Consider the following 27,159-nt stretch of genomic DNA (forward strand, 5'->3'; position numbering starts at 1 on the left):
AGTCTCTGCCAACTGAACTCCATATTAGAGATAATAAAGGTACATAAGGCTGATAAAATTTTATGTTCTAAAACAGGGGTAATTCAAGTCCTTTTTAGATGTGAAATTATCGTCCAAATAAAATTATAAAGATAATCAAAATAATTTTCTTTCAAGATATTTCAGCGTAATTTATATGTACAGCTGTCTTTACATAAAATATATAGGGTAATACTTCAAAACATCCAAATATTGACAATCTATTTATTGATACAATCACAGTACTATAAACATACAAATCAACACTTGTATCATACAAAGGGAGTAATATATATTAAAATTTTATGGCGCACAATCATACTGGATGATAAAAACTGACTTGATAAACTCACTCAGAAGTACAGCATTCTTTTTTTATACAGTGCTTCTTCCTCAACACTGAGTAGTAACGGGAACTGTACTGGGAATAAAGCAAAGTAAGACTGACATTTATGAAAAAAATAAATAAAAAATTAGTAGTAAAATAAAATAAAAGACCTAGCTCACAACATCTTCAACATGTATCATGTAAAATGAACATCTTGATCATTCCAATCTCATCTGCAAGTAATATTTCAGGCTAAACATAACATTTCTAATCAACTTTAGTTTTACATCTTCTTGCATCATTCTTTTACTCCTTTCATCTTGCATGTAACAGTATGAACTCCCACGTTCTCTTTACTGAGAGTGAAATAACACTCACACTGTACAATGCACCATAACCTGTGGGACATTGTCTTAGACAAGTAGTCTTCCCACATGATTGACATTATACAGTACATCAACACAGCACAAGACAAGTATACATGACTTTGTTAGGCTAAGCCACACACATATAATCCTTCCTGTCACTGACTTGTAAACAAAACCAGCTAATTTGAATCATAAGCATACATAAATGAAGTACAAAATTGTACCAAAATCTGTACAAAGTTGTATACACACATTAATTACAGCTATTTTTACAGTCATATTTTAGTGGGTCAGCAGAATAGCTCAAGTAACCCAGCTTGCCTTAAAGTAGCCTTGAATATATGAAAGGTAGCTCAGTAATAATTGTAGAGGACATTTTGTAGGAACAGGTTTCATCTAACTATTAATTGTCAATTGAAGGGGCCACTCTAGTGCTTCAAAGGAATACGACGAGAATGTACCTTACTATTCAGTAGCAAATAAAAATTTACCCTGAGGACAAATATTTTGTTATTGTAATGTGAAAGACATCGTTTTTGATCTCATCTTTACACAAATGTTAAATTACTAAAATGTACAATCTGATTTACAAAGAACTCAGCTTTCTTTCCATGTTTATCCTTCAGACACATAAGTATATTATTGGTATACCAATAAATAGTTTTACATTTATTTACAAAAGTGACATGCAAAGGCAAGTGAGGAATACTATCACCACCTGGTACCCTGCTTTGTGACATTAACATAATACCCAAATTTCTTTTGGACTGCAGGTAATCCAACACTTGGGTCAAAGCAGAAGAACAATAAAAGGTGGTTGGCAGATTGTAGCATCTTGTCATAAGAAGTTTAACATTTTTGTAAATAACAGCAATATATACAGTATTGTGAATTTACTGTCTCCTCATTGCCATAATAAACATACAGGATTGATTTAGCCAGGTAAATTAGAAGCCTTGTTAATACTGTACTAAGCCATGTCATTAACCTAATGACCTCATAAATCTAAATTCCTCACAGTTTCTCTGACAAGAGAAAATTTTAGAAACTTGTTAGTAACAGGGATCACTAATTGTTTTGTTAATATGACAGTTCCTCGGTAAACTTGATGATCATGATATATTACAGTCCTATATTATATTCTTTTTCATATTTGAAAGGTCAAATTAGATTCTTTCATGCAAAGTAATTTTAACACACTACAATATAATTAATAGGGACACCATGGTACAAGACTTGCATTCGAATTTCTTCCCCTGGCGAGATGAAACTGAGCTTACAGATGGTCAATACAGGTACTGGTAATATATTATAACTGTGGTATGATCACTCTTGTCATGTCAAGGACCCAGAATTTGCCTGGGAAGTTATCACCCTACTCTTTGGGAAATGGCATTGTAAGTGTTCATTTTTAGCTACAAAAGTACCGTAACAGTATCTGAAGTAGCAACTACACTGATGGTATTATAAACACACTTCACTAATTACATACAGCAGGAACATTTGCATTGTTATACTGTATATACATTACAGAATACCGAAGTATATCATATGAGACATTATATTAATAAACCCTATAAGTTACACACAAGTTTCTTATTTAATGTAACTCAAATCTTATCTTTTCATGGAAAATAAGTATTGTGGTACAGTACTAATATTAAGTGAATAAGAATGAAAATGAGACTAAATCACATGCCTCTTAAGAATTATCAACACAGTACACTAAACCAGTGACTAGTTCAGTACATAGTCATTCTAGTTTGGAATATATTTTACACAAATCTTTCATTAATTGTCAAACAAAAACAACTTCCTTACAGTACTGAATGTGAATTATAGTAGCTTTTAACTCAAGTTAGTAAAAGGAGCTCATCAGGTTCAAGATACTCTACTTTAACAGCAAATTGGAATTACTGCCTACAAGCTATCAACGGGGCTGTTATTTCTTTCAAGTCATCACCCCTTCCCTCCCCCTCACAAACACTTCCTTGTAGTATATAAGTATATACTGTACCAGTTTATTCTAATCCCCATGATCAGGGTTGAATAATGGCTGTCATCTGACCCATGCAATTACGGTTCAATACTGACTGTCATCTGACCCATGTTCAATAATGGTGAACACATCACATATCAATCAACCATTACTGTTATCATTGGTATCCCCAAAACAAAAATAAGCCGAGACTAGCAATGGAATACAATACATGTTCTACCTTGCAATACTGTAATAAACCATCCAACTAAACTCATTTCATGACAATAGTTACCCATCCATCATTTACCGGTACCTTTCTCTAGTGTCACATAGGAATCTGAGTCAACCCCTGAAGACTTATGTAAAATGAGTGCCTAAATGAGTGCTTAATGCCCTACATGATGCAATATGTTCATAAAAAAATTTTTTTTTTAGTAAAGCATTTATTTACAAGGAGAAAAATGGCCCCTTTTCTGGAATGACCTACATCAGCAGTCTACAAAAGTAGACATAGACATCATTACAGGAATAATATGGAACAACATTGAAGCATGTTACAAATAACACAGAAACAAGTTTATAGAAGTCATTGAACTGGCTACACAGACAAGAAAATTTCAAGTAATACCTACAATCTAGACAGGAATATTTTATAACATTTCTGAGATGAGAAAGCATACACTATCAAGTGGTGCTTTTTATAGAATACAGTTTTCGTTGTCAGGCTTTGAGAAACTGATGTATGTTAATTAACTTGAGTTTTGATGAATCATGTGTTTGTAACATTCGTAATCACACACACAACATGACTGTAACATCCAGCAGTGTTTAACAATGCTGAATACCAAGTACAGTACTTCAATAACTTCATTATTGGGAGGGACTAAGTCATTCTCTGAATTCTACCTCAAGCCATCCCTGTATATACAGAAAGTACCAATCCTGGGACAAAAGAAATATTCTGCAGTTAAACAGTCTCATGAAGGATTGTTGAAATTAAGAAATAAAATAAAATATATTCATAGTTTGTATATCACAAAATGAGTACAGCTAATCCGTGTATTTTTTTTTTAACAACTAAAAATGTTGAAAACAAAAAGTACTTCATTATTTGTCTACTGTGTTGTTTTAAAAGTCCTTATAAATTGTTAACTATATTACAAAGTATGGAAAAATGCATAACCATCCACTTGTAAACCATACATCAAGACTACATATCACTGCAAATTCCTTGTTCAACCCATCATGCTAACATCAATTTCCAAAATGCATGAACTGGGCAGTCTTGACTGCATAGACTCTTGGAACACCATTCACAGAGGGAAGCACTGTAGTTTTGAAGACTTTGACTGAGCTAGATGGTCATTATTTTACACCTACTGGAGACAAAAATTGAGCATGACACTAACTGGATGGTTTCACTTCAAAAGAGCATATCTGACGTACTCTCAGCACTCCATGTGACGGTTTCAGTTTCATCGGCAGGTCGCAGATATTCCTCTTCGACCCTCTCTGATTGGGCAGGAGGGGCGGGAGGTGGGGTTTGGACAGGTGGGGCTGTTCGAGACACTCCCAGTTCGAAGGTGCTACCAATCTGAATCTTGCTGGGGGTGTAGCTTGCCAAGCCACCTGTAAGGGAGACAGGGATGGTTACTACATCTACAACTACACTATGCATTCCCAAGCAGAATGGGCAAGCACAAGCAAGTATATATACTGTACTGGGGATTTCTATTGGAATTTGGTTAATTTGGAACAGAATTATCATTAAAATAAATTCATATAAAGTGTTCATTAATTAACATACAAGGCCATTCTAGCATATTCAATTATGTTAGCTTTGTAAAGCAGGTACTGTACAGTACTGTAAATGTAAGTAACAGCTGCAATGAAAAGCATCAATACTGTATTGTAAGGTATATACATTTTTAAGCCATATGTGTAACTGGTATGTACAGCTGTCTCCAAGCTTTCTGCTGTGGTTGAATAACATGAGGCAGTATGGTTAGTATATACACACACTGTACTTGAACATCCCTATTAACCCAACACAATACTGTAACTAAACAATTAAAATTGGATAGCACTGTATGCTACAACCTTAAAGCTGTAGGGTAAATGTATGTCTGAGATACTCTCGTGAAGCTTGTTTGTTCCACATTTACCTGGTGCAAAAGATTACGTAATCTAAAAGGTAGGCACAACCTGGTCTCAGAATTAATGTCTGTAAGGACTGCAGTTATACGAATGTGGAAGCTATCAGTACCCAGGATGTGTATGTGGAGACCCTTACTGTACATTGTTAACTGATGTTGGAGATAATATGCAACAGCAGCAGCAGCAGCAGCAAGGAAACTTCATCTGCAGTTTGCAAGCTAAGTGAACCCTTGACTCGACTATACTATACCTAAATTAGTCTTGGTAGCAGGTTAGTCACAAATGCCTTGAAGCCCTACAGCCTAGTACACTCCTGCCATGAGCCTTTAACACCTGAAGGGAAGGAAATTAATTACTGACAGAAAACTATTAAAGATTGATCAACAGCCAATAGCAACAGGAAGAAATACAGTATATACTGTACAGCTTATTAAATACTGTACATGTTTTCAGTTCATGTTGGAGGCAAATGTTAAATATTATTCAACCCAAAAGTTTCCCATTTCAACCAAAGCTAAAGGAGTCCATTTACAGGCTGACAACACATACTATTTTGGTATATGACTTTCTAGAATCTGCTCCTCGTTTAAATGCGTTTCCATCATTTGAACCATCATTTATGGCCTTCCATGGAACCCTGAGGGACTCATGGTGACTGATAAGGCCAGGGCCAAGATTGGTAGTGTGTCCAGTGAAACCATGAACAACAGTATTCTGGACAGGAAAGTTGGCAGCAGAATTTTTTGATGACTCAAAAGTGGTATTATTTTTCCTGACTCTTCTTTGAGGTTCAGCAGCTGCTGGAGGAGTAACTGCTTCCTCATACTTCATATGCGGCATATTGGGGGATATTTTCACAAGCTTTATTTTGTTCTGCAAATTTGCCTTCTCCCGAGATGTGATATTCTGATTAACTTCTTGCAATTCTTTAGAATTATCCACAGTGAAGGTGAATTTATGGTCTGAGAAGAGTTCTTTTACAGTTTTGGGTTCCTTTGTTTTAACTTTGCGAAGACAAGGAACATTTTCTGCAGTCATATAAGAATTTGCAAACTTGCTAATCAATTCCATATGTAGTGGGTTTCCTGTAGACAACTGTTGTGACTTTGACATTCGTGTATGGGAAACTGGCCTTAGGGAAACTTGAGTTGGGAAACTCGAGATATCCAAAGTATTTGCATTTTTTGTTTTTGTGATAGTAGATTTTTTAGGATTTGTTAGTTTCAGTATTTGTCTTGAGGTAGAATCTGATGCTTGTGGGTTTAATATCTTTGATTTTCGATCAAGAAGGGCTTGTCTATCTTTGGAGTCCTCATTTTTCATTTCCAACTGAGACTGTGGGGATGAATGTAATGATATCGACTTATTGATTCTAAATGTTGGCGTGTTACTATCATTTTTGCTGATGTCATTTATAGGAGACAGTGACCCCTCTTTTTGGGTCATAGACACAATATCTGGTATGGGTTGATACTTCACCATGCCCTTTGTCACATTAGAATTAAAGTCATACAGTGGCTTCAAATCCAGTTTCAGTTCCATCCTAGAATGAGGATAACTAGTGTTAATGTCATGAGGTTCTTTTGTTTCAGTGTTATTATTTTCAGTTTTTGGTACTAGTGTTCGTGGCTTTGGTACTGGTGATACAAGCTTAGTACCTAAGTGTTCTGGCTTATTACTACCATTACTAACCAAGGAAGGAGAAGGATATCTTGATTTCTTGGCAAACTTCACAGATCCTAACTTACCGAAGTTATCCCTTGGACCTTTTAGGATATTCTTACTAGCCCTCTCTATATATTCATCACTGTCCTCAACACTACTTTGGGAGCTTTTAGAGGTTTGTTGGCTATAGGCAGATGAAAGAAAGGAAAGGGATGTAAATGCAGGATGGTTCTGCAAAGGAGAACTAATAGAAGGCAAAGGGTTTGGAAGACTTGAAGGAGATTCAAGAACAGGTGTGCCGAGTTCTCTGCTTGTTGAACCCACACGTATGGTAACGCTTGAAGTGCCAGTTACCATAGGACGTTGGGGTCTGTAACTTCCTCGTGCTGCATCAAGACCATTAAGTTTTAATGTGAGTCATATTGATCATAAATGAATATAATTTCTGTAAATTATATATATACAGTATTCAGTATATTTTTTACTAAACATAATTTTGTTTGTGATGTACTAAGGACAGGGCAAGAGGACTGTTTCAGTGAACATGAATAATACAATACTGTACTTGGAATTTTTTTAAAAGACATAATGGTAAGTACAGTATTACAAAAGCATATACCCTGTATATATATTTTTTTTAATATACTGTACACTTCAAACAAACTTTGGAGTAGGTCTTACTGTTTGGATTTACATTAAAATTTTATGGTACCTTAAATTCATTATTTAATAATTTACAGATCAGAAAATGAGAATCAATACACAATTTTTATTTCTTCCACCATCACCAATTTAATGATACAAGAACTGAAAAATTCTCTACTATTAAAACAACTGATTAATTGGATAACATATGCTGAGTATGAATATTACTCACCAATTGGAAGTTTGAATATAATAAGTATTGGCTGCTTGTCCCCGACAGCGGCCACGGGAGCCGGGCTTTTACTTGGGGCTAAGCTCATCTTTATCCAGTTTTATTAATGTTGAAATGAAGCTGTAATCATATTGTCTGTTACACAATGTTCAGAGCCAGGGCATTTGTGTACACTCTACCCCTTTCTCTACAAATACAGGCACCCCCTACCCACCCAATTCGTCCCTTGTCTAAAACAAATCACTGCAAAATAACAGATCACAAACCCAACCTGAGTTCTTTACATTTGTGCATAAACAAGTCTCATACTGAATATGTGAACATTACATTTATTCAAAAGATTTTCTTATACTATACAGTATATACGTAACAATCCTTGTAATACATGTACATTGTACTGTCTTTCAAGTTACTCAGATATGGAATTTACTCATTTCGAACTGTACATGTAAACAGCAAATGCTACCAAACCCCAAAACTCCTTCACCTTTAAACTTTGATGTGTTTTTCGAACGTTTTTTTAACTAAAAGCTATGCCAAACTTTGTCACTCACACAAGTAAAGGCTTCCCAGACAATGTGGGACTCCTACTTAAAATATAATAATGCATTTAGAAGCCAACCACCATACTTTTGACACCAGACAATTAACAGTGGAACTTCATGATTTTTTTTTACTACTGTACAGTTGGAGTACAGTATTTCCAGCCTGGTTGCATCTTCATATGTTTCCAAGGATGATAATATACAAGTACTGTGATTGACTGGAGGGTAGTAAGTCACCTAACATGTATACGTATATCCCTTCCTCCATGAGGTTAAATTAACCTCAACTTGCCTTACCTACCAACCTATTTAAACCGAAGGAGGAAAATACGTCATATAACTCTACAGCCAATTACAACACAAGAAATATATTCACCAACCCAGGGGTAAAATGACATCCTGGACATGCAAGGGTGACTATCACACCGACAGGAAACCAGCTGTTCATCTCTCCATCTCCTTTCTTATTACATGTTCACTCCCACAACCTTCTCACGCAGTAAATTCCCGCAATCATCTTTGCCCCCACCCCATCATACCAAATCTGACTTCCTGCTGGGGTAACATGTTCAGTTATACATATATATTGAGGAGTTACCTATTATTTGGGCAAAATTCCAGATCTCCAGCTTACTAGTAAATTTTTATATTCTGTATGTAAAAAGCCCTACCCTTAAAGTTATTCAGAAATGGTTTTCAAGTTGATATTTGTGGGCAGAGACAAAATCAGAGTCATGAATAATCAACAGTTCTCTCTATGCCATTACTCAAGAGTTAAAACAATCAATAAACTTTGATTTTATCAAACAAGTTTTGTAATCCTCAGTGGTTCTTTCTAGCCCAAATCACAGTTCTGCAATTTTACTTATTAGCTGATGAAGGTGAAGCGTAGGAGTGTCACAGTGGGAAAACTTAATTCTTCATTTCATCTCATTTAGTTCTGCTTACATATTTAGATTAAGAGTAATTATGAATACTTTCTTTGTGGCGATTTTATCATAAAAATTACTAATAAGATAGCAGAACTATCCTATACTTTTAAAGTTAAATCTACTGTACATTTTCAGTGCTGGTACCAGAGAGGCTGACTGGGTCCCAATTCTCAAAGATTCCTACTCAGACATGCCAAGTCTCCCACCCAATATTATATACATCAATCAGATGACTTTCCCACTCTGTCGCAAAAGGATATAAATCTCTCGCAATGTGACTAATCAGCTCTAACAGTGAAACAGAGGTCACTTTTATGGACAAACAAAATTAGTACCTGTACTCTTGTACAGTAATTCATACAAATTTTCATTCCATAACAAAATCAAATATGGACATTACTTTTTGTGCTTTAGCCATTAAGGTAATTTCTCACATCAAGTTACAAAGATTATTAATTGCATGAGCCTTTGAAAGTAGAGATTCAGATAGTTGGCAAAAGCGTGTGAGAAATAGACTGTACTGAGCAAGCCTAGCGTTTATTACCCATCATGTCATCAAGCCCATACACCAAAATTTCACCAACTAACATTTTGAAAAGAGTAAGTTATTTTTGTTATTATTATTATTATTATTAAAAAACAGTATTTAGTATAAACCTAATGTAGCATAATAAACAACCTTAATGGTACAGTATGTGAAACAGTTTCCATGCACGACAGATGTTGCAATATGGTTCCTGACAGATGAATTATTGCAAGGTCACTCTATTCAGTTCTGTCATTGCGGCTAACCATCTGCACCTTGAATTACCGTATATAACAATTAATGACCACATTAACCCACTGATATACAGTATGTACACAAAGTTGGTATACATGTATATTAAGAATGGAGACATCTTCTATTAATTAAAAATAGAGGTACTGTATGCAGTACTTGTATTTGACTAAAATTATGTGACGTATAAATGAGACTTTACTTGTCAGGCGAATATAATTTATATTGTACAGTATTTTGGGGGATACAAACAGGTGGACGGCTGAAATTCATTAAAGTTCATTAAAAATGTCAAAGAAACTGATACTAAATCGTGGGAAGCTTTTATTAACCGTCAAATTTTACGTCTAATACCACTATTCTTAAGAAAAAATACAGCCATCTTTATTTCGTCTCAAAACAAACTTTCACGACTGAAGCGAAATCTTTTAGGTTCAATTTGAAAATATCTATGGAGCTATTTCTTTGATATAAAATAACAGCATTCTCTGCACGAAGTTCTACATACTTAAGAATACCGTACATCAGAAAAGACCCAAGAGGGAGGTGGAGAAAGAGAATGGTATAAAATGATGCCGTTATCTGTTCTCGGTCTGTAGCCCGTTAACACAATGGCATTAAATAACAATACTGTAGTTCAGCAACATATTATCTCCATCCTCTTCACATCCGGCGTCAACCACTTACATCGGCATACGTCTTATTACTACCTTCATTGTCTCAAACGGTACGTAAAGTTGAAAAGTGACTCAAGTTATTGTTACTAGAACACCCACTCCTTGTATTGTTTGTTATTTATTCACAATGTTACGTTGTAAAGTTTAACTAACAAATACTATACAGGTACTCTTCTTCACTACATGTGAGTTATGAGGCAATGAAGCCAGACAATATTACTACCATTATCATCATTCATCCATTATCCCCGCTACCTTCACTGTTTCCTCGTCACCACCGCCTGGGGTGAAATTTTGCAAGTAGAGGTATCGGTATTGTGCTTATTTTTCAATTACGTTACACTAACTATCGGGTCAGGTTTGCTTCTGTCGTCAGTTTCTCTGTTAATGTTGTTTTAAATTGTCTTTTTAATATAGTCTTATTACAAACAAACACACTTCTGTCAAAGAGGTGGATAAAAAAAATAGTGGACGAAAAAATTACTCAGAAAGTTGAAGAAACCAAAGGGAAGTCATAGACGGCGACTGAGAGGTAACAAAGATTCTAATTCTATGTTATCAGAATCCTTGGTAGTAAGTACTTGAGTGCTGAGTAGCTGTCTAGCGGAGTCCCGTAAAGTACTGAAGTTTGGAGGTTTTCCTTGTTGAATACATAGAAACAGCTTTTTAGGTATAATAATAATAATTGTCACCTTTCTATTTCCTAAATTTGTTTGTTGACAAGATTTAAAATACAATATGCTCCTTTCAATTACATTACAATTAACAGTACTGTAACTATACTTTCCTATGCCTTAACTTGCGTACCCTATCCTGAAGGTCCTCCTGAAATTCAAAAACGATGTAAACCAAAATGGGAAGAGCTTCATTTTACATCACTGCAGAATTTATGTTTTGATGATGCACTGTTTAAGTGTGTATGTAATTTGAAGTTTCATACCAAAATTTTATATTTTCATTGTAAAAATATTCAGGTAAAGGTAATATTCGTTTCTGCTAAAGATTGATATGAAACTAAAATTTCATACAAACTTAAGAATTGCATCATTAAAATGTGAACTACGAAATTAAATGAGGACCACCAAGGTGTTTATCCGTAACTTGGACATGACTGTGTGCTATGGAATGTATGTCACTACTCTTAAAATAGCCACAAAAAACCCTCTCAAAATACTTATTGTGAACATGATACAAAAATGGTGTCACCAATGAGCACCATTTGAGTAGATAATAGCGGGATCACCTCACTCACGTCTTCACATAATCTTTTATCATTAATACTCTTACATGAACCTCTAAAAATAATCTAAAATTCTAAATGACCCCGATCTAAGATTGTTTCTTTAAATGGCAAAGCTTAATATGTCACATTCGGTGAAAATATTACGAAATTAACACCAAAATACTACAGAGGTTACAAGTCGAATCTTTTGTTCCCACTGACAGCACTAAGTACAAATAGACACTATAATACAATATCCCGTAGCCAACATGCATACTTTTCCTTTTCTACGATGGCAATACTTAATGCGCCACACTCAGACTCAGCAATCAGTTACGAAACTTCTGTTTCTTCAATAGCTATACTGTACACTGCGTCATCCCCGTAAGGTGGTGTCCCCATATCCTGCCATTGTTCTTTCAGTTTTCATAAGACGACCAATGGAAACTTTACATAAGAAAGACTGCGAAAGCTTGAAATTCAGAAGTCGTATTCGCCCGTGGCCGTGACCTATGTCAGTTTTGTTGTTGACATTACATTCTTTACAATGGGTGACCTCTGCCACGAAGGCACCATTACCACATAACGACCACTGACAAGGTAACTAAATACGCAATTGTCCACATAAGATATACGAACTTCCCTGGCATTGTTATCGTGTGTGGCCGTGACATTCGGCCTCTGCACACCCTTGCCCCAGCGAGTCACACGGCTGAACCACGCCCGCCATTTGTTCTTTCGACCTTTTGCATCAAATCCAAATAACGACTTTCTAGAATTAATTTATCTGCTTGAGTTACTAATGCCATAAGGTACAGTAGTGGAGAGCCATCGCACGTTTAGCGGGCTACCTACACAGTGTAACACTTTCCCTGTCATCAGTTCCGCCTACACTGACTCCTGCTCAAGATAAATGCTACTTCGCATAGTATTTTAATAAAGGTATTATAGATGTAAAGCTTTATGCATCAGCTCCCGTGGTAATATACCAGATAAACCGTTTGAAGAAGAGAAATCACTGGTATAATAATCGAAATTCCTTGATCGTTCTGGCCGAAACGTTTGTTAGCATTAGAAACTAGCTCTATCTATAACTAAGTGAACGATGATGTTTACTGTGTTAGCTTTGTATTAATTTACTTTTATTTTATTCACTAATCATTTTAACAGACAATACATCCACACCCAATCGACACTATTAAAAAAAAATAGTAGCCTTCAAGATTTCCAAGTCGAACTAGACTTCAGTTATAGTAATATGTATAAAATAATAATAATAATTTTTATTAACAAAACCATTATTACTTGGCGAAATCTTTCTTTTGTTTAAACTTGTGTTGGGAAATTTCTCTTGTCATTTAAAATTTTTATTTTCAACACATGCCACAACTGTACAGATCACTAAAGATAAATAACAATATCATTTACCAAAGGAAAACGTGATTATCGAATCGTTTAAAAATTTTAATCCCAGAACGTATTCAGATTACTGATCGGAAACCACAGCCATTATTGCCTAAATATTCGAGTCAAACAGGGGTACTAACTCTAGGAAATATGGAAGTTTACTTAGAACATGGCAGCATAAAACCTACCAGATCTCAATCTCAATTACTCAAAACCATTCTTTAGTTACTGAACGGAAACCAATTGTGTGAAGAAGCTGCAAACGGCCATACATTACCAAAATATATAGACACCTGAAGATACAAGTACCTGTATATGAAATGTGAGGTATTTGAAACAGCAAGCATGTTCTCTGTGATCGAGGTGATGGCACTGCATTTTTAATTAAATTTTAATATAGCGCCTTCATAATTTCCAGTTTTGGATAGTAGCAATTATTGAGATATTTAATTAAAAAACAAAATATACAGTATCATGAAGGTAATAATTCATGTTGACGTGTAAAAATTATTCCCACGCTAATATACTGTATACGATACGAATTTAACCAGACTATATGACACTTCTAATGAACAGTCAGGCCATTGTAAAACAAACCCAAGATACACGCTAGTAGTAATATTGTATGCAAATTGTATTGTAAGAGCAAATAATAAGCCCGATCATTTTATCTTGCATGTATATGTATCATCCGGCAAATACGTTTATACATTCCCGTTATTAATGATCCTGAATAATATCTAGCGTCCGTATAAAATGTAACATTTTGCAAGGTTTAATTATATATACTGTATAGTGCTGTATTGGAGAAAACCATCAAAGCAAGAACTGGTAATGGTGGCGGATTAAACTGTACAATATTAAAAACAAATCTAAGACCTTGAAATCTGTTCTGATTGTTTACACGCTAATTATGCTAATGGTTGTTTCCTGTTTATTGTTTCATATACAGAGACAATGTAAACTTTTTGTAAACAAAGCATCCTCCACTGCTGAACAATGTTAAAGGTATATTTATCGTATCCTTCTGTAATGTATTAATCTTACGTTAAACTCTTCAATAGCTGCATTATAAAATATACCATACTTGTTGCTTTCACTTGGTAGGTGAAATCATGTTATGTTTTGATGGTGAAAAGAAAAAAAAATGCCGACAAAACGTCAGAGCTTACAACTGTTTCACTCTAGCGTTTCTTGAAACGAGTCTTCTTTGTTCAAGGGATGTCGCAATACTTCGTTGCCGACCTAATACTGTACCCCGTAATATTTTTTGGTGAAGGCATGAAAAGCACGAGCCACCCAGCAAGGGGGGCACATAAATGAATACATCTCATACTACTGACAATTGTCTGATCCCCATGCGCCATTTATTATTAAAACAAGACAAAAAAAAAGTTTGGGATCTGAAGAAACAATCGCTTATGCTATGAATACTTAAAAAAAAAAAAAAAATATATATATATATATATATATATATATATATATATATATATATATATATATATATATATATATATATATATATATATATATATATATAAAGGTTCATATTATCCATCAAAATCAAGTTCAGTCGCCAGGTACACACAAAAGAGCCCGACTACTACACTCCAGCAACATGGCACTTCATCTAACGGGACTTTGGGAAACGAACATAACACAAGACGACGACTGACAACCATCGCCCACTTGATACCCGTTTTATCATACTTTAAGTTCCTCTCGAATCCATACCGAGGCAAATACAAGCGGCACTACAAAACCTGTGGTGGATACAGTATCAGATAACACAGGTACTATGGGTCCAGTAGGTATATAAGTCACGGTATCACTGGCATTATAACTTATATTGTCAGTTATCACGGGCGGCACTGTAGTCTATGATGTTGATACTGGTATGTCAGTCGCAGGACCCGGCTGGTGCACACCACCACCACCACAGCCACCCACATCCGGACGTCCCTCCCTGTACACGTCTTACTGTCACTCGCTCGCTACACCAACTGACTCCTGGTCCTATGCGCCACACCCGCCACCACCCAACTTCACCCATGTCTCCTGTTCCATTCTACAGTTGTTTCAATCCCCCCAAACACCTGTGTCTTTCACCATCAATACACGTAACTCTCATCACTAACACTATGTTTGTTATCACCAACACTTGTGGCTATCTCTCTCTGTTAACACCTGTGTATCTCCACCAGCACCTACGTTTGTGTCACCACCAACACCTGTGTCTCAACACTAACACCTGGGCCTCATCCTCCACAAACAACTGTACCTAACATTATCAACACCTGTGTATCTCACCAACATATGTATATCATTACCAACATCTGTCACTCAATACCCTCATCTTCCACTTCACCATTGTCACCCCTCCACACCACCCCACTGTATCACCATGTTCACCTTCCGTTGCAACCCCCCCCATCACACAGCTGGTGTAGTCGTAGCAGCTGTTGTGACAAGCAGCGGTGGTTGCGAGTTGGGCCAACCCTGTCACACTTCCCTTGCATGTATTCTAACACCACAACAATAGTCAGGCTCTGGCCACTGTGAGAAAACAAAGTTACCTGGTCATGGTGTGCGAGGTGCCCGGGCTGGGACGACCACAACGTGATGCTGTATCATGATAAATAACAGTACTGTATTTACCCCTTACCACGGCTATTGGCTGTTGATCATGCTGTGTAACACATACTTTGTGAATATTAGTTACGTCATAAATGAATAAAACAATATTGCGACTCTTCTTCACGCTAGGGGCCTTTATATAAAAGTGCCTTTTGTGTATGTCATGTAAGAAAATTTGGTGACATTTATGCGTAGAATAAACAATACATAATATAATACAGAATAATATCTGTATGGCCATTTGGGGTTATGTTAACATTTCCCTGTGTGTTCATCGCCTGGACCATCAAGAGTAATTTATCTGAGGGCAACGTCGGGCACTCAACCGTGCTGCATCTCCCATGTTGGAGAGCCGTTGTTTCACACTTGACAGGGGTGTCTGTCGTTCACACCAGCTTTGTCAGGTACTCGTACACTCTTCAGCGACCCCACAGTACACTTCTAGTACAGTACACCTCTAGCTATCATCTCTTTCAGTCCCATCTGTGTCTATACAAAATGGTACATCAATTTCTCAGTATCTCTCAAAATGTCTCATATGCAGAGGGTAGTAAATCTACAGAACAGTCTATTAGTTCAAGCTGTGGAAGCGATAACAACACTAGACTTCAAAAAAGCCCTTGACAAGACTATTAAGAGCAATGGGGGATCCTACAAGGGCCACTGGCCTTCTTCCCTCGGCATAGCCACCACTAGCTTGGGTACCATTAGGCAAATAAGGTAAATATGTGTACCCCAAGTGGTGTATCACATCTAAATATCTCCTCTCCTGTCTCTGCCATCTCAATCTGAATCCTCGCCTCCAGATCACACCATCACACACACAACACAGCACTGACAACTTTGCCGTCGAGTTACATGTCATTACGCAACCTTGATGTACCTGTACCAGACTCCGTCATTACACATGTAACTACCGGAACCCCCAAAGTAGAGTAATCGAGCGTACAGAGGTTAAAGAAACCCACGGTGGCACTGGGGGAGGTTTGTTTACCGTGCAGGGAGTGGTGCGTGACGGTAGTTGATCCTCACCACCACTGCTGTATACAGCACCCTCCACAGTTCCTATGTCCGTTCTGTGTCAACTGTCTCCTTGATATCTCCAAAAAAAAAATTGTCAGTTACATACATTTTCATCAACGTCACTCCACTGCACGAACAAAAATACCGCTGAAGAAAGCACCACCCGATCAAGCTTGAGACCAAGTAACGTTAGATTAACCCTTCACAACTTTTAATAATCTTAATTTATTTGGCTAACACCAGATGATTTTATTCAACAGAGAGAGGATCCCGTAGACAAGGGTTTAGGAGGCGTTTCTACCTACAGGCTCATTAAACACCTCCCTGGCTCATCTTCATAGCTCTAGGAGGGTGGGGTTGGTGAAGGGCTGGGAAAGGATAGGTTAATGTACTGGTGGGGGAGGAGGACGAGGAATGTGCTGGTAGGGGCGGAGGACGACGAGAGTGCTAGTGGGGGAGGGGGACGAGGAGAATGCTGGTGGGGAGCAGGGTCGGGGAGTGTGCTGGTGGGGGAGGAGGGGAAGTGTGTTGGTGGGGTGGAGGACGGGGGAGTGTGTTGGTGGGGGGAGGAGGACGGGGAAGTGTGTTGGGGGGGAGCAGGATGGGGGAGTACTGTTGGGGAGAGTGCTCGTGGGGAAGAAGGACGGGGAGAGTGCCGGGGGGAGGGGGGGAACGGGGAAGTGTGTTGGTGGGGGAGGAGGACGGGAGAGTGATCATGGGGGAGGAGGACGGGAGAGTGTGCTGGTGGGGAGAGTATGTTGGGAGGGAAGGGTTGGTGAACAACTTGCGCCACGCACGCGTACAAGCAGGCGACAGCCCCGCATCTGACCCACCCACCACATCAACTTTTTAACACAAGTAGCAATTCTTTGTTTTGTACTAAATTACAACACAGCCACTGTACTGCCCCAGTAAACACAAAAATGCTGTTTTACAGTACTTTTATTAAGTGAGGGATACATTTATTTTTAGAAATGATTGTACAAAGATTCTAACTCGTAGGTATACCGTGTAATAATACAAACTCTACATATGCAATAAAACATATCATTTCGTGACAGGAACTACACGGGGTTTGACTTTATATCAACAAAAGGCACAGGATGAGAATCAAAGGCTACGATATAAAAGAACATTCCAAAGAGGAAATGAAGGTTTCATCGTTTCAACAGGTAAAAATAATAAGACATTTCGTTAAAATCGAATCAGAAGTTGCGATAAAACCACAAAGAGAGTTTACTAAACAAAATGGAAAAAAATAGCATAATGATGACATTAAACCACAAATGGGAGGGAATGCGGAACACCCATGTACATGAACCTTAGATAAAAGGGTCCGCCGTGTCCTGCTGCATGGCGGGGAAGGCCGTGACGTCACAGCGTGAGGTAACACTACCATTGTCTGACAATATTTATCCACCGCCAAGCGTCACCTTCCGCTCTGGTCGCTATTACGGTTATTGTACGATTACTGGTTTGTCGATACGGACTCACGGGGACAACTTGTTCATTCACATTGTTCCATTTCCGTCCACACTTGTTTAACATTTTGAAATATAGAACAATTCATTCGTTTGTGCATCACTGCTTAAACGGAACATATTCTAGCACCAGTGTATCCGAACCGTCAGCAAAGAGTACAGGAGTGTATTATGAAAATGACAACGATAATTCAAAGTAATTATTGCCAATTTACTCAATGCTAGTGTTGGTTGATAAGAGAATAGCATAAAACATTCCCTCGTTGGCCTTGCAACGAGAAAACACCAAAAACTAAGTGAAAGATATTGTGGATCACTGGCTGAGTTAGAAAATTATATTTAACAATATGTTAATCGTGGTCTACCTGACCTGGAAAATGGATATCGCAGTGAAAAGGGAGTAACAGGATATTTAACTCCGATAATCGCGCTACTAACCACTCAGTACATCAAAACTACGCATTGCAGTATTTTGGGCTGTATTTTTTATAGTCAGTCTAACGACTGCCTTCCCAAGCTTACTTAACAATGCCTTTGGCGAGTGCAGGACACCTTAAGTGGTTTTAAAAAAATCAAGTACTTTGTCAAAAATGTAGGCGGTCTACCGGGATATTTACACTGTAGAGTCCATTAACCAAACCTAACTTAACCTAGGTTAAGTTATATTCAGGAAGTTGTAGCATTTCATTTAAAAATGTTTCATCCCCTGCCCTCCCCAAAAAATCCGAAAACACATACTCATAAATAAAGGGACCCATATCCCGTCCTAAAACGAAGGAAATACTGTTAGTGTTACCCACACATCGTGAACGTTTTCTGATACAAATATAAAGAAAACGTGAATATCAACGATAACTGAAGTACCGAACGGCGTCGTCAGAATTGTGTTCAGATTTTCAACCCGGTGATTAACATATTCCCTACTACCACTTAAATTGAACCCATAAAATATACGATGAAAATCTGATAAAATTTAATTTGTTTATGTTAATATAAAATAAAGTAACATCATACATCCAGTTTAAAATAACCTGAAGACACTTATACTGTACCAAATGTATTTGTTGTCGACACTGCCTGTTCCTTTATAAGAGTTCACTGCCCTGCTCTTGTTAAGAGCTACTGCCAGATCATCCTGGCAAATCTAAAATAACAACAAATCTGGTGATGGTGGAAGTATTGTTTCCCTTCTTTTAATTTGTCTAAATTAACAAATTTTTCATGAGTAAGAAATACCAGTCAGACCTCTCACTTGTCGCACCATATATTGTACAGTGAATATACACAATAGTAAAATAAGGCATACAGCTTATGAAAGAAAAATACTTTGCCAAAAGTGCAGCCATATAAACACCCAAAATGCATTATACCTTGCATTATGAGACGATCACACAATAGGTAAACAAAAAATTGAGATGCTTCACCATTAATTCGTTAACAGCAAAGCCCATTATTTTACAAATAAATAAATAAGTTAATTAAAATTCATAAATATACCGTACAACGGAAAATTACATTTGCAAAATACCAACTTACCTAAGCCTACTCTGTTTAGGAAGTTATCGGGTGTGAAGAAATATACTTAAGGTTGTAATGATGTTCCCAGTCGTCATATTGGTACACAAACAATGAGAACAAAAATATATGGGAAAGGGTGAAGATCGAGTCAGTCATTTAAACTCTCAACGCAGTTATGTGTAGGGCTACCAGTTTAACAACCTTAAGTTCCTGATTTTTCCTGTCCACATAAAAACACCTCAAAAGAAGGTAATGGTCTTCATATACACACACATGAAGTAGGTGTGAGTGTTTCCATACTTAAAGTACTTATCATATTTTATACCCATATACAGTAAGCTTTAAGTATCTCATGTAAATCATCTTACTTTGAAAATGAACACTCATAGCAAGTTTCTAACAAGATATGCGGAGAATCATGACGTAGAAATTGTGTTTTATCTTAAAATTTTAAACCTGCTTTCCTTCATTCCGATATTTATGCTTCTGTCATAATTTACACTAATCCAATACTGACATAATGAAGTGGAGACACCTGCTACATTTATACAAAACAAGTGATAAAAAAACACGATTCTCAAGCAGGATACAATATACGACCAACACCTTACAATATATTCCGTGCAATCCATCCACTGTTAATGTTTTCAGTCAACGTTAATTATCTTGAGTATGTGGATGGTGTTATGTAGTGCATTGACACATACTGTACTTAGAAACGTTATGTGCTGTGAGTAGCATATACTGTAACCTGTACTTGTATCACCAAATCGAAATCTCACCTCAATAACTCACCCTGGTTCAAATGATCCCACCTAAACTGCATAGTTAACAGTAGTTACCAAACAATTGTGGAACAATAATGGGGAATCTGCCTTCGGTGATGCAGGTAGTGTGAAGAGGTAGGAGGAGAGTAAGGGGGGAAAGGGGGGGGGGCGGAGTTAGCGTTTTACCTGGAGTAGTGTTGGCGGAGTCTGGAGAGGTGAGGGTAGGGTCCACAGGTAACAGTCCCGCCTCCTCCAGCAGTGAGATCTCGCTTGGGTATTCGAACGTCGTTGTCAGCGAGTCGTCGAAGGAAATGGTGAGCTGTCGAGGAAAAATATTATTGTTAAAAAAAGAGAAAGAAAATTAAATACTTAGTTCAGTCAATGACTTCAAATTCTAATATTATCAAATGTTATATCAGTAAGCTAGTTGATATATGAATAAAGGAGTCACTCCTGCAATGTTGCACTAACGTTAGCAAATAGATTCACTTGTAAGAAATTTGAAATTACTGATACACCATGGTCGAGAATAGTATGAATAGCATAACTATAAGTTAGTTTACATCCGCTAGCCATTAAATTATTAGAAAACGTATGCGGACTGCAACGTTTTCTTTATTGCAAGTATGTGTAAGGGGTAGCTATAACAACCTTCTGGCAGTCGTTTGTTTACTACGAGAAGTCAACTGAGAACAATTACTCTTCAATTATGATATAAATCTGACTTAAGTTTGAATAATAAAAATAAAAATGGTTTATCTTCGTTCCTCAACCCCAAATGAAGATGAAAATAACCAAAGACATGTCTGTTCATTATGGAAATGTGTCATTCGGCCCCGCCCAGCAATATGGTTTTGTGATGTATAATGTGGCAGTATCCTTTGTGGGAGCAAATTCTAGTCGATCATCAGCACTTCATTAATTATATATTTTTTTCTAAATGGACAATATAAAGCCAAAACGAGAGAAAGGGGGCGGGGCAATTTGACATTTCTATACTGTAATGAACAGACTATAGTTAAGGTTATATTTGGTTAAGTTAGGTCTGGTTGTTAATTGTTTGCGGTCATAAATGGGCAGTTTGTGCATAAATTCTGCATGCTTGTCTCTCCAGCAAAAATACGTTGAAAGACGAACCCTGCTCTGTAGCAGGAACCTAAACACAAACCTCAGTAATTGAAGAAATACATTATTTATCTACCTCCCAGAATAGTGTCACTTGGCATCCACCGATCACCCCACTACTGCCCAATCAACCCGACACACGCAGGCAAAAATTTTTTACTTGGATTTACGTGAGCATATTACAGGTTCTCATATATGAAGTTGCGTTGTATAACAAGCGATATGAGAATAATCTATAAACTTAAGCACTGTCAGTTATCGGCTACCACAGCAAAGAAAACAAATAAAATTCCATAAACGTCCACACACCAAGGTGATAAAAATAAATTTTCCAATGTTCTTTGTAGTTCCTTTGTTTTATTATAAAAGGTTATATATATTATTCCGGAGTGTTGATCAACCGTAAGTCTCACTGTCTAGGAGTGAATGAGAAGGGGACGGCGTTTATGTATAATAAACGTTTGGTCACGTCCTTACGATATAAGTTGAGGTGAGCTACTGACTGTGAGGACCTCGCAGTGCGGGTTTACAGAAATGCTGAGCTATGGGTCTCGCCCTTTGGGAGAGTTGCCCGCTCACGTGCCCGACTCATGTCTTACTCATAGACAGTGGAAAGTTACAGGGGGTGAATCTGAATATAATCTCAGATGTATTGACCCATTTATATAATATGTTCTGTTGATGAGACAGGGGCCTATTACAAGCGGTGGATATGACATGTCATATTCTACTATAGAAACTAGAACATATATTGTCGATTAACGTCAGGGAAACAGACGGATATACAATAGTCTTTGTCCAGAACATTGTAAACTAAAACCTGTATGAGTGCATCGCAACGTATAGTCTTTAACTAAACTTTGCCTATGTACAGCATCGCACACTGACAGAAACACAAAATATGATGGAAGGGTTGATGTGAGAAGTGTTACGAGCAGATGGTCGGAGCCACCTTGGCCATTCTCCTCTTGTAGTGGAATAGAAGCGCTCCCCTTCTTCCCTTGGGAGTCGCTTTGCTGAGTTGATTACCTGAGGGACGAAGACAGGTGGTACACGGAGGGAAAACACTCGTCTCCTGCAGTGTTGACTAGCGAGCGGAAATACCAAGAATATTCCTGTGACTTCGGAAATTAGGTAAGGCAACACATCTGAATCTTGTGAACTCCTGGCGGGCCTATCAGTATCCGGAGTAACAGGCATTTTCGCGGCCAAAAATCAAGTCATAACTCCAGTTGACATGATTAGAGAGCACGTAGTTTAGCACCCGCCTCATATTAATGTAAGCATCAGACAAGCCAAAAACATTGAAGGTCTTGTGCGAAACACCAGAACCTCCGATTGACACTTGTATTCCTTGTCCCTTCGCCTTGTTACAGTAAGAGTGACTCAGAGCTGTTTTGTCCTCGAGAAGGGAAGGGGGCGGGGTCGACGCTCACGGTGTATGGCTCCTTGTCTACACCAACAAACACACAAAAAAAGACACCAATTATACCGCAAATCATGTTTTTGTTCTTCAAAGCAAAAATTCCTATTTATATATCCAATACTACTTGAGGAATCTTAAATGTGAACTTATTTAGCACGGGCTTCAGTATATACTCGCTAGTTTGTACAAGCGATATACTCGTCAAGATGGAAAGGATGTGCCACGATATGGTATCTGGCGGAGTGGTCATCAGTGTTGGTAAGTGGGCGCCATCATGGTGCCACTGAACTTTCCTCTATCTTGTACACACACACACACACACACACGACACTTTGGGCTCCTAAATATACCTATACTGCCAGGGAAATGAATGAGTCAATGTAATGGGAGGGAGGAAGTGTAGCAAGCACAGGTCCTGCCATCCAGTGTTGACAGGGAAGGAAGCTGGAGACAGTGTGGCGGCTGAGTCAGAGTGGTGGTGGGGCGCGGGTGACTCATCCCCACTCCCTCACCAGTTCTCCTGCACTCACTCCCCACTTCCCTAGCCTCACCACAACACCAACTACCCGCACTACCAAGCACATTCACTCGCCATTACTACTCCACTATCATATTCATCTACGTAGTAGTTCAGGGGTACCTAGTGACAGCACTAGGATCCCGCTTCCTCTATCAAGGAATAAACAATTGAAATTGAAATTGAATCTACGTAGTACTAAACCCACCTGCTACACGCACGCGCGCACGCACGCACGCACGCACGCACGCACGCACACACACACACACACACACACACACACACACACACACACACACACACACACACACACACACACACACACACACACACACAAAAGTTACGATCATAATCTATTAAAGGAAACTAACAACATATTTCCTTATGATGGTGAAGAAGTATTGTCCATTAGCTATTTTAACCCCGCTTTAAAAATATTTCTCCACGTACAGAAAACATTAAGTAATGTAAGGAAAAGGTGGGCTTTGGGCTGATTAAACTGCCATAAATACTGACAAATAGTAAAAAAAACACTCACCAGCGAACGAAGCACTGAGAGCAGGTTCAACAACACAGTGATCACGTGTCGGCCATGTTGAACATCTGTAGATAAGCTTCAGCATTATCAGGAATACTTATCTACTGTACAATAACCATGGAAACAAGAAACGCTCCTTCCTACCAGCTTCAGGTTTATCGCGGCGCAGAACACACCTGAACCCCTGACTTAGAACGGACCTTTAAATCGATAATACAGTCAAGTGATCATCAATATTTCGGTAACCCCCGTCTAAATATTGTAAAGAATTTGCCCAAACACGAGTTCAAATTAAAGCTCAATAAATATTTAACAAACAGCATTATTCATAAATTATTTTTTAATCTCATGTTAGACTTTTCAGGCTTAAGCGTTTGAGTAACTCTTTTACTGCCTGCACCTCTCATCACTGTGTGTGTGTGTGTGTGTGTGTGTGTGCGTGCTTCCCCTACATGCACATTATACATAGTTTATTTGCGCTACCATGTATAATGAGGAGTCCTAATAAGTACTCAGGAGGAGTCACTGTGCACATTGTCTGCGGGACTGAGAGAACCAAAATAAAGCGACGGTCACAAAGACTAATGATGGTGTCCCGGCGTGAGGAAATACCTGCCCACACCACAACCCTTCTTTTGGAGAGTTACCCCCCTCGCTTATTCTACAACCTTTCCCTCTCTCCCACGCCCCTTCCCACTCGGCTCTCACTCGCCCACATACCCTCATATACTCTTGTTGAAACCCCACACACACTTAACACACAGCGATACCATTTTATACCGCAAATTATACATCTTGCAACCTTCTCCTCTTCCCCACTGCCTATTCATTCTCACTCACCCACACATCCCCATTGACGCCAGGTAAGGACCCACACATTGAACACAGGTATACAGTGTAGTTCAGCAAATTATACATCTGAATGGCCCTGTACAGTTAAACAACAATCAGAATGCACAAATGTATTCGAAAGACGAATCTCAAATGCATAAAACAAATAATAAACAAAGTGGGATAGCAGTTTGTATATGAGTTCACCTGACACTGTTTACAGACTAGTACTGCACCAAGAAGCACAAGCCGGGAAGGAACCTTTACAAGTGCCCAGCCTCTCTCCCTGGAGCGGCGTAGCATAATACTAGTAAGTGTGGGGGGGAGACCCCGGGTCAACACCTGAGGGATACCTGTTCTTTCATCCGTACACCTTCCTTTATCTTCACGCACCACGGAAAGCCTCTTTCTTTTCTCTTATTCTCCGCTGTTCTACGTCTGTGTGTTCGAATTTTTAAATGCGATACTACAAGAAAATAGTGTAGGTTTCAACACAACTTGGATTACATATACAGCATGTGACGAGACGATATAAGATAAGGTCGATAATTCAGTAGTTTCTACCATTATGGCCCAAACTTATGATGCGGCACACGACTAATTAAGTTTCAAGTAAAAAAGAACAAAGGATAAACATTCCTTACATCATACATGACCACTAAATTTAGGAAATAACTACTAAAAGGTGTAAACTCACATTTAACGCTGCACTGTGTAGGTCTGTGACACCTACATGTTGACGAGTAAATTATCCAGAAAGTCGAAGAATGATAGAGTCGCGACAAAGGTTACTAAACTTGCAATCCCTAGAAAGACGAAGAGTGCGGGGAGATATGATAGAAGTATTTAAGTGGGTGAAAGTAATCAATAAAGGGGATATAGGTAAAGTTCTTATAATATCCGAGCAGGATAGGACTCGTAGCAACGGATTTAAGTTGGATAAGTTTAGGTTTAGGAGGGAGATAGGAAGGAACTGGTTCACAAATAGGGTGGTGGACGAGTGGAACAAGCTTAACAACTTTGTAGTAAGTGCTGGAATGCTGGAAAGTTTTAAAAGGAGGCGAGATAGATTCATGGATGATAGAGAGTGGTAGTAACTCTCGACAGGAGCTGCCATGCACAGGCCAACCGGCCTATTGCAGACTCCTTATTTTCTTATGTTCTTAAAAATGTTCTCGGCAAATGTCACTCAAGACGCCAACCACACAGGATGGGGTAAGTGGTCTGAGGATGTTGTGTGACACTTGACCTATCTTACCACAGTATCAAGACGCACAAGCTAGTCGGACACTGACTGGGTTTCGTCGCTCTTCAACTACACGATGATCAACTTGTCTAAATCACCCAACAAGAAGCAACTGAGCCACTTCGAAGAGACAAGGTTGTTTGTTTTTCATCATGATTGTTTATATTTATTAACCAGCGAGTGTAAACAAGTTAAATTATACGAAAAAATGGCAAAGGATTTTATTATATTGTATTTTATATGAAATGACACTGACGATTTGGTGAGGTGTGAGGCGGCACAACCAGGTAGCGGTGACTTACTCCAATCCCGGGTCCCGACTCTCCAGGACTTGACATGTGTTTTTTTTTCGTAACTGGGAGTTAGTGAGGGGGGGGGGATCTAGTTACGGTGGAGTCTGTGTAATTCAAGCGCCATTTTAGTCTCCATTTAGGGTAAATATTTGACAGGTGATCCTTTGGGGATCCGGATCCTGGTGAGGTAAGTCACCAAGACCTGTCAAGGGAATGATGACGATGAGCTGCGGTCAGCCTGAGGTCAACAGTACGGCAGCTGATGTACAGGCTGCTCATGACTCCCTCCTCCTAGACAAAGGCCTGGCACTTGACATTATAATAATAATAATAATAATAATTAACGGTTTATTGAAAGAGCTTGGCAGCCAGAAGGCTGAAAATATACAGTTACATATTTGGGGAATGGGTTACGAATTACAAATAATATACAAGTAACATAAGTGACACAAATAAGACATATAATAACTAGATGGGGAAAAGCTCAAACTACAGTTCATTTCAACATAGTGACAGTGCAAGGAGTAGTGTTTACTGGGAGTGAATACACTGATTTATTACAAGTTATTGATAATTTTTACAATGGTTGGGACTGGGCTGTTCTTATAGCGATCACGCCCTGCCATAAACAGATGTATTGTATCGGTAATTCTACCCACACACTCATCATCCTGTCACTATATGTAACTTGCCGAGATAATCCATGGCCCTACAGGAGCTTGCTTCCTTAATGCATGAGTCAAGAAGGCAAGCATGAACTCTGCATGCTTCCATGTTGGCCGCTGTAAACGCTTTTGCGCTT

The 27,159-nt window shown here is 38.3% G+C and overlaps 1 protein-coding gene across 1 annotated transcript in view; it reads right to left on the minus strand.

Moving 5' to 3' along the window:
• Positions 1-229: 229 nt before the first annotated feature.
• Positions 230-27,159, minus strand: part of LOC121863526 — a 116,914-nt gene continuing 89,984 nt past the window's right edge. The window contains exons 4-5 of the mRNA XM_042362213.1: positions 20,568-20,700; positions 230-4,324 (exon numbers count right to left, since the gene is read on the minus strand). Of these exons, the coding sequence (XP_042218147.1) occupies positions 4,119-4,324; positions 20,568-20,700 (339 nt within the window). The 3' untranslated portion in view covers positions 230-4,118. The remainder of the gene's footprint in view (positions 4,325-20,567; positions 20,701-27,159) is intronic.

This window comes from Homarus americanus, unplaced genomic scaffold (genome assembly GCF_018991925.1).
Source record: "Homarus americanus isolate GMGI-L3 unplaced genomic scaffold, GMGI_Hamer_2.0 scaffold40248, whole genome shotgun sequence".
Taxonomy (NCBI): Eukaryota; Metazoa; Arthropoda; class Malacostraca; order Decapoda; family Nephropidae; genus Homarus; species Homarus americanus.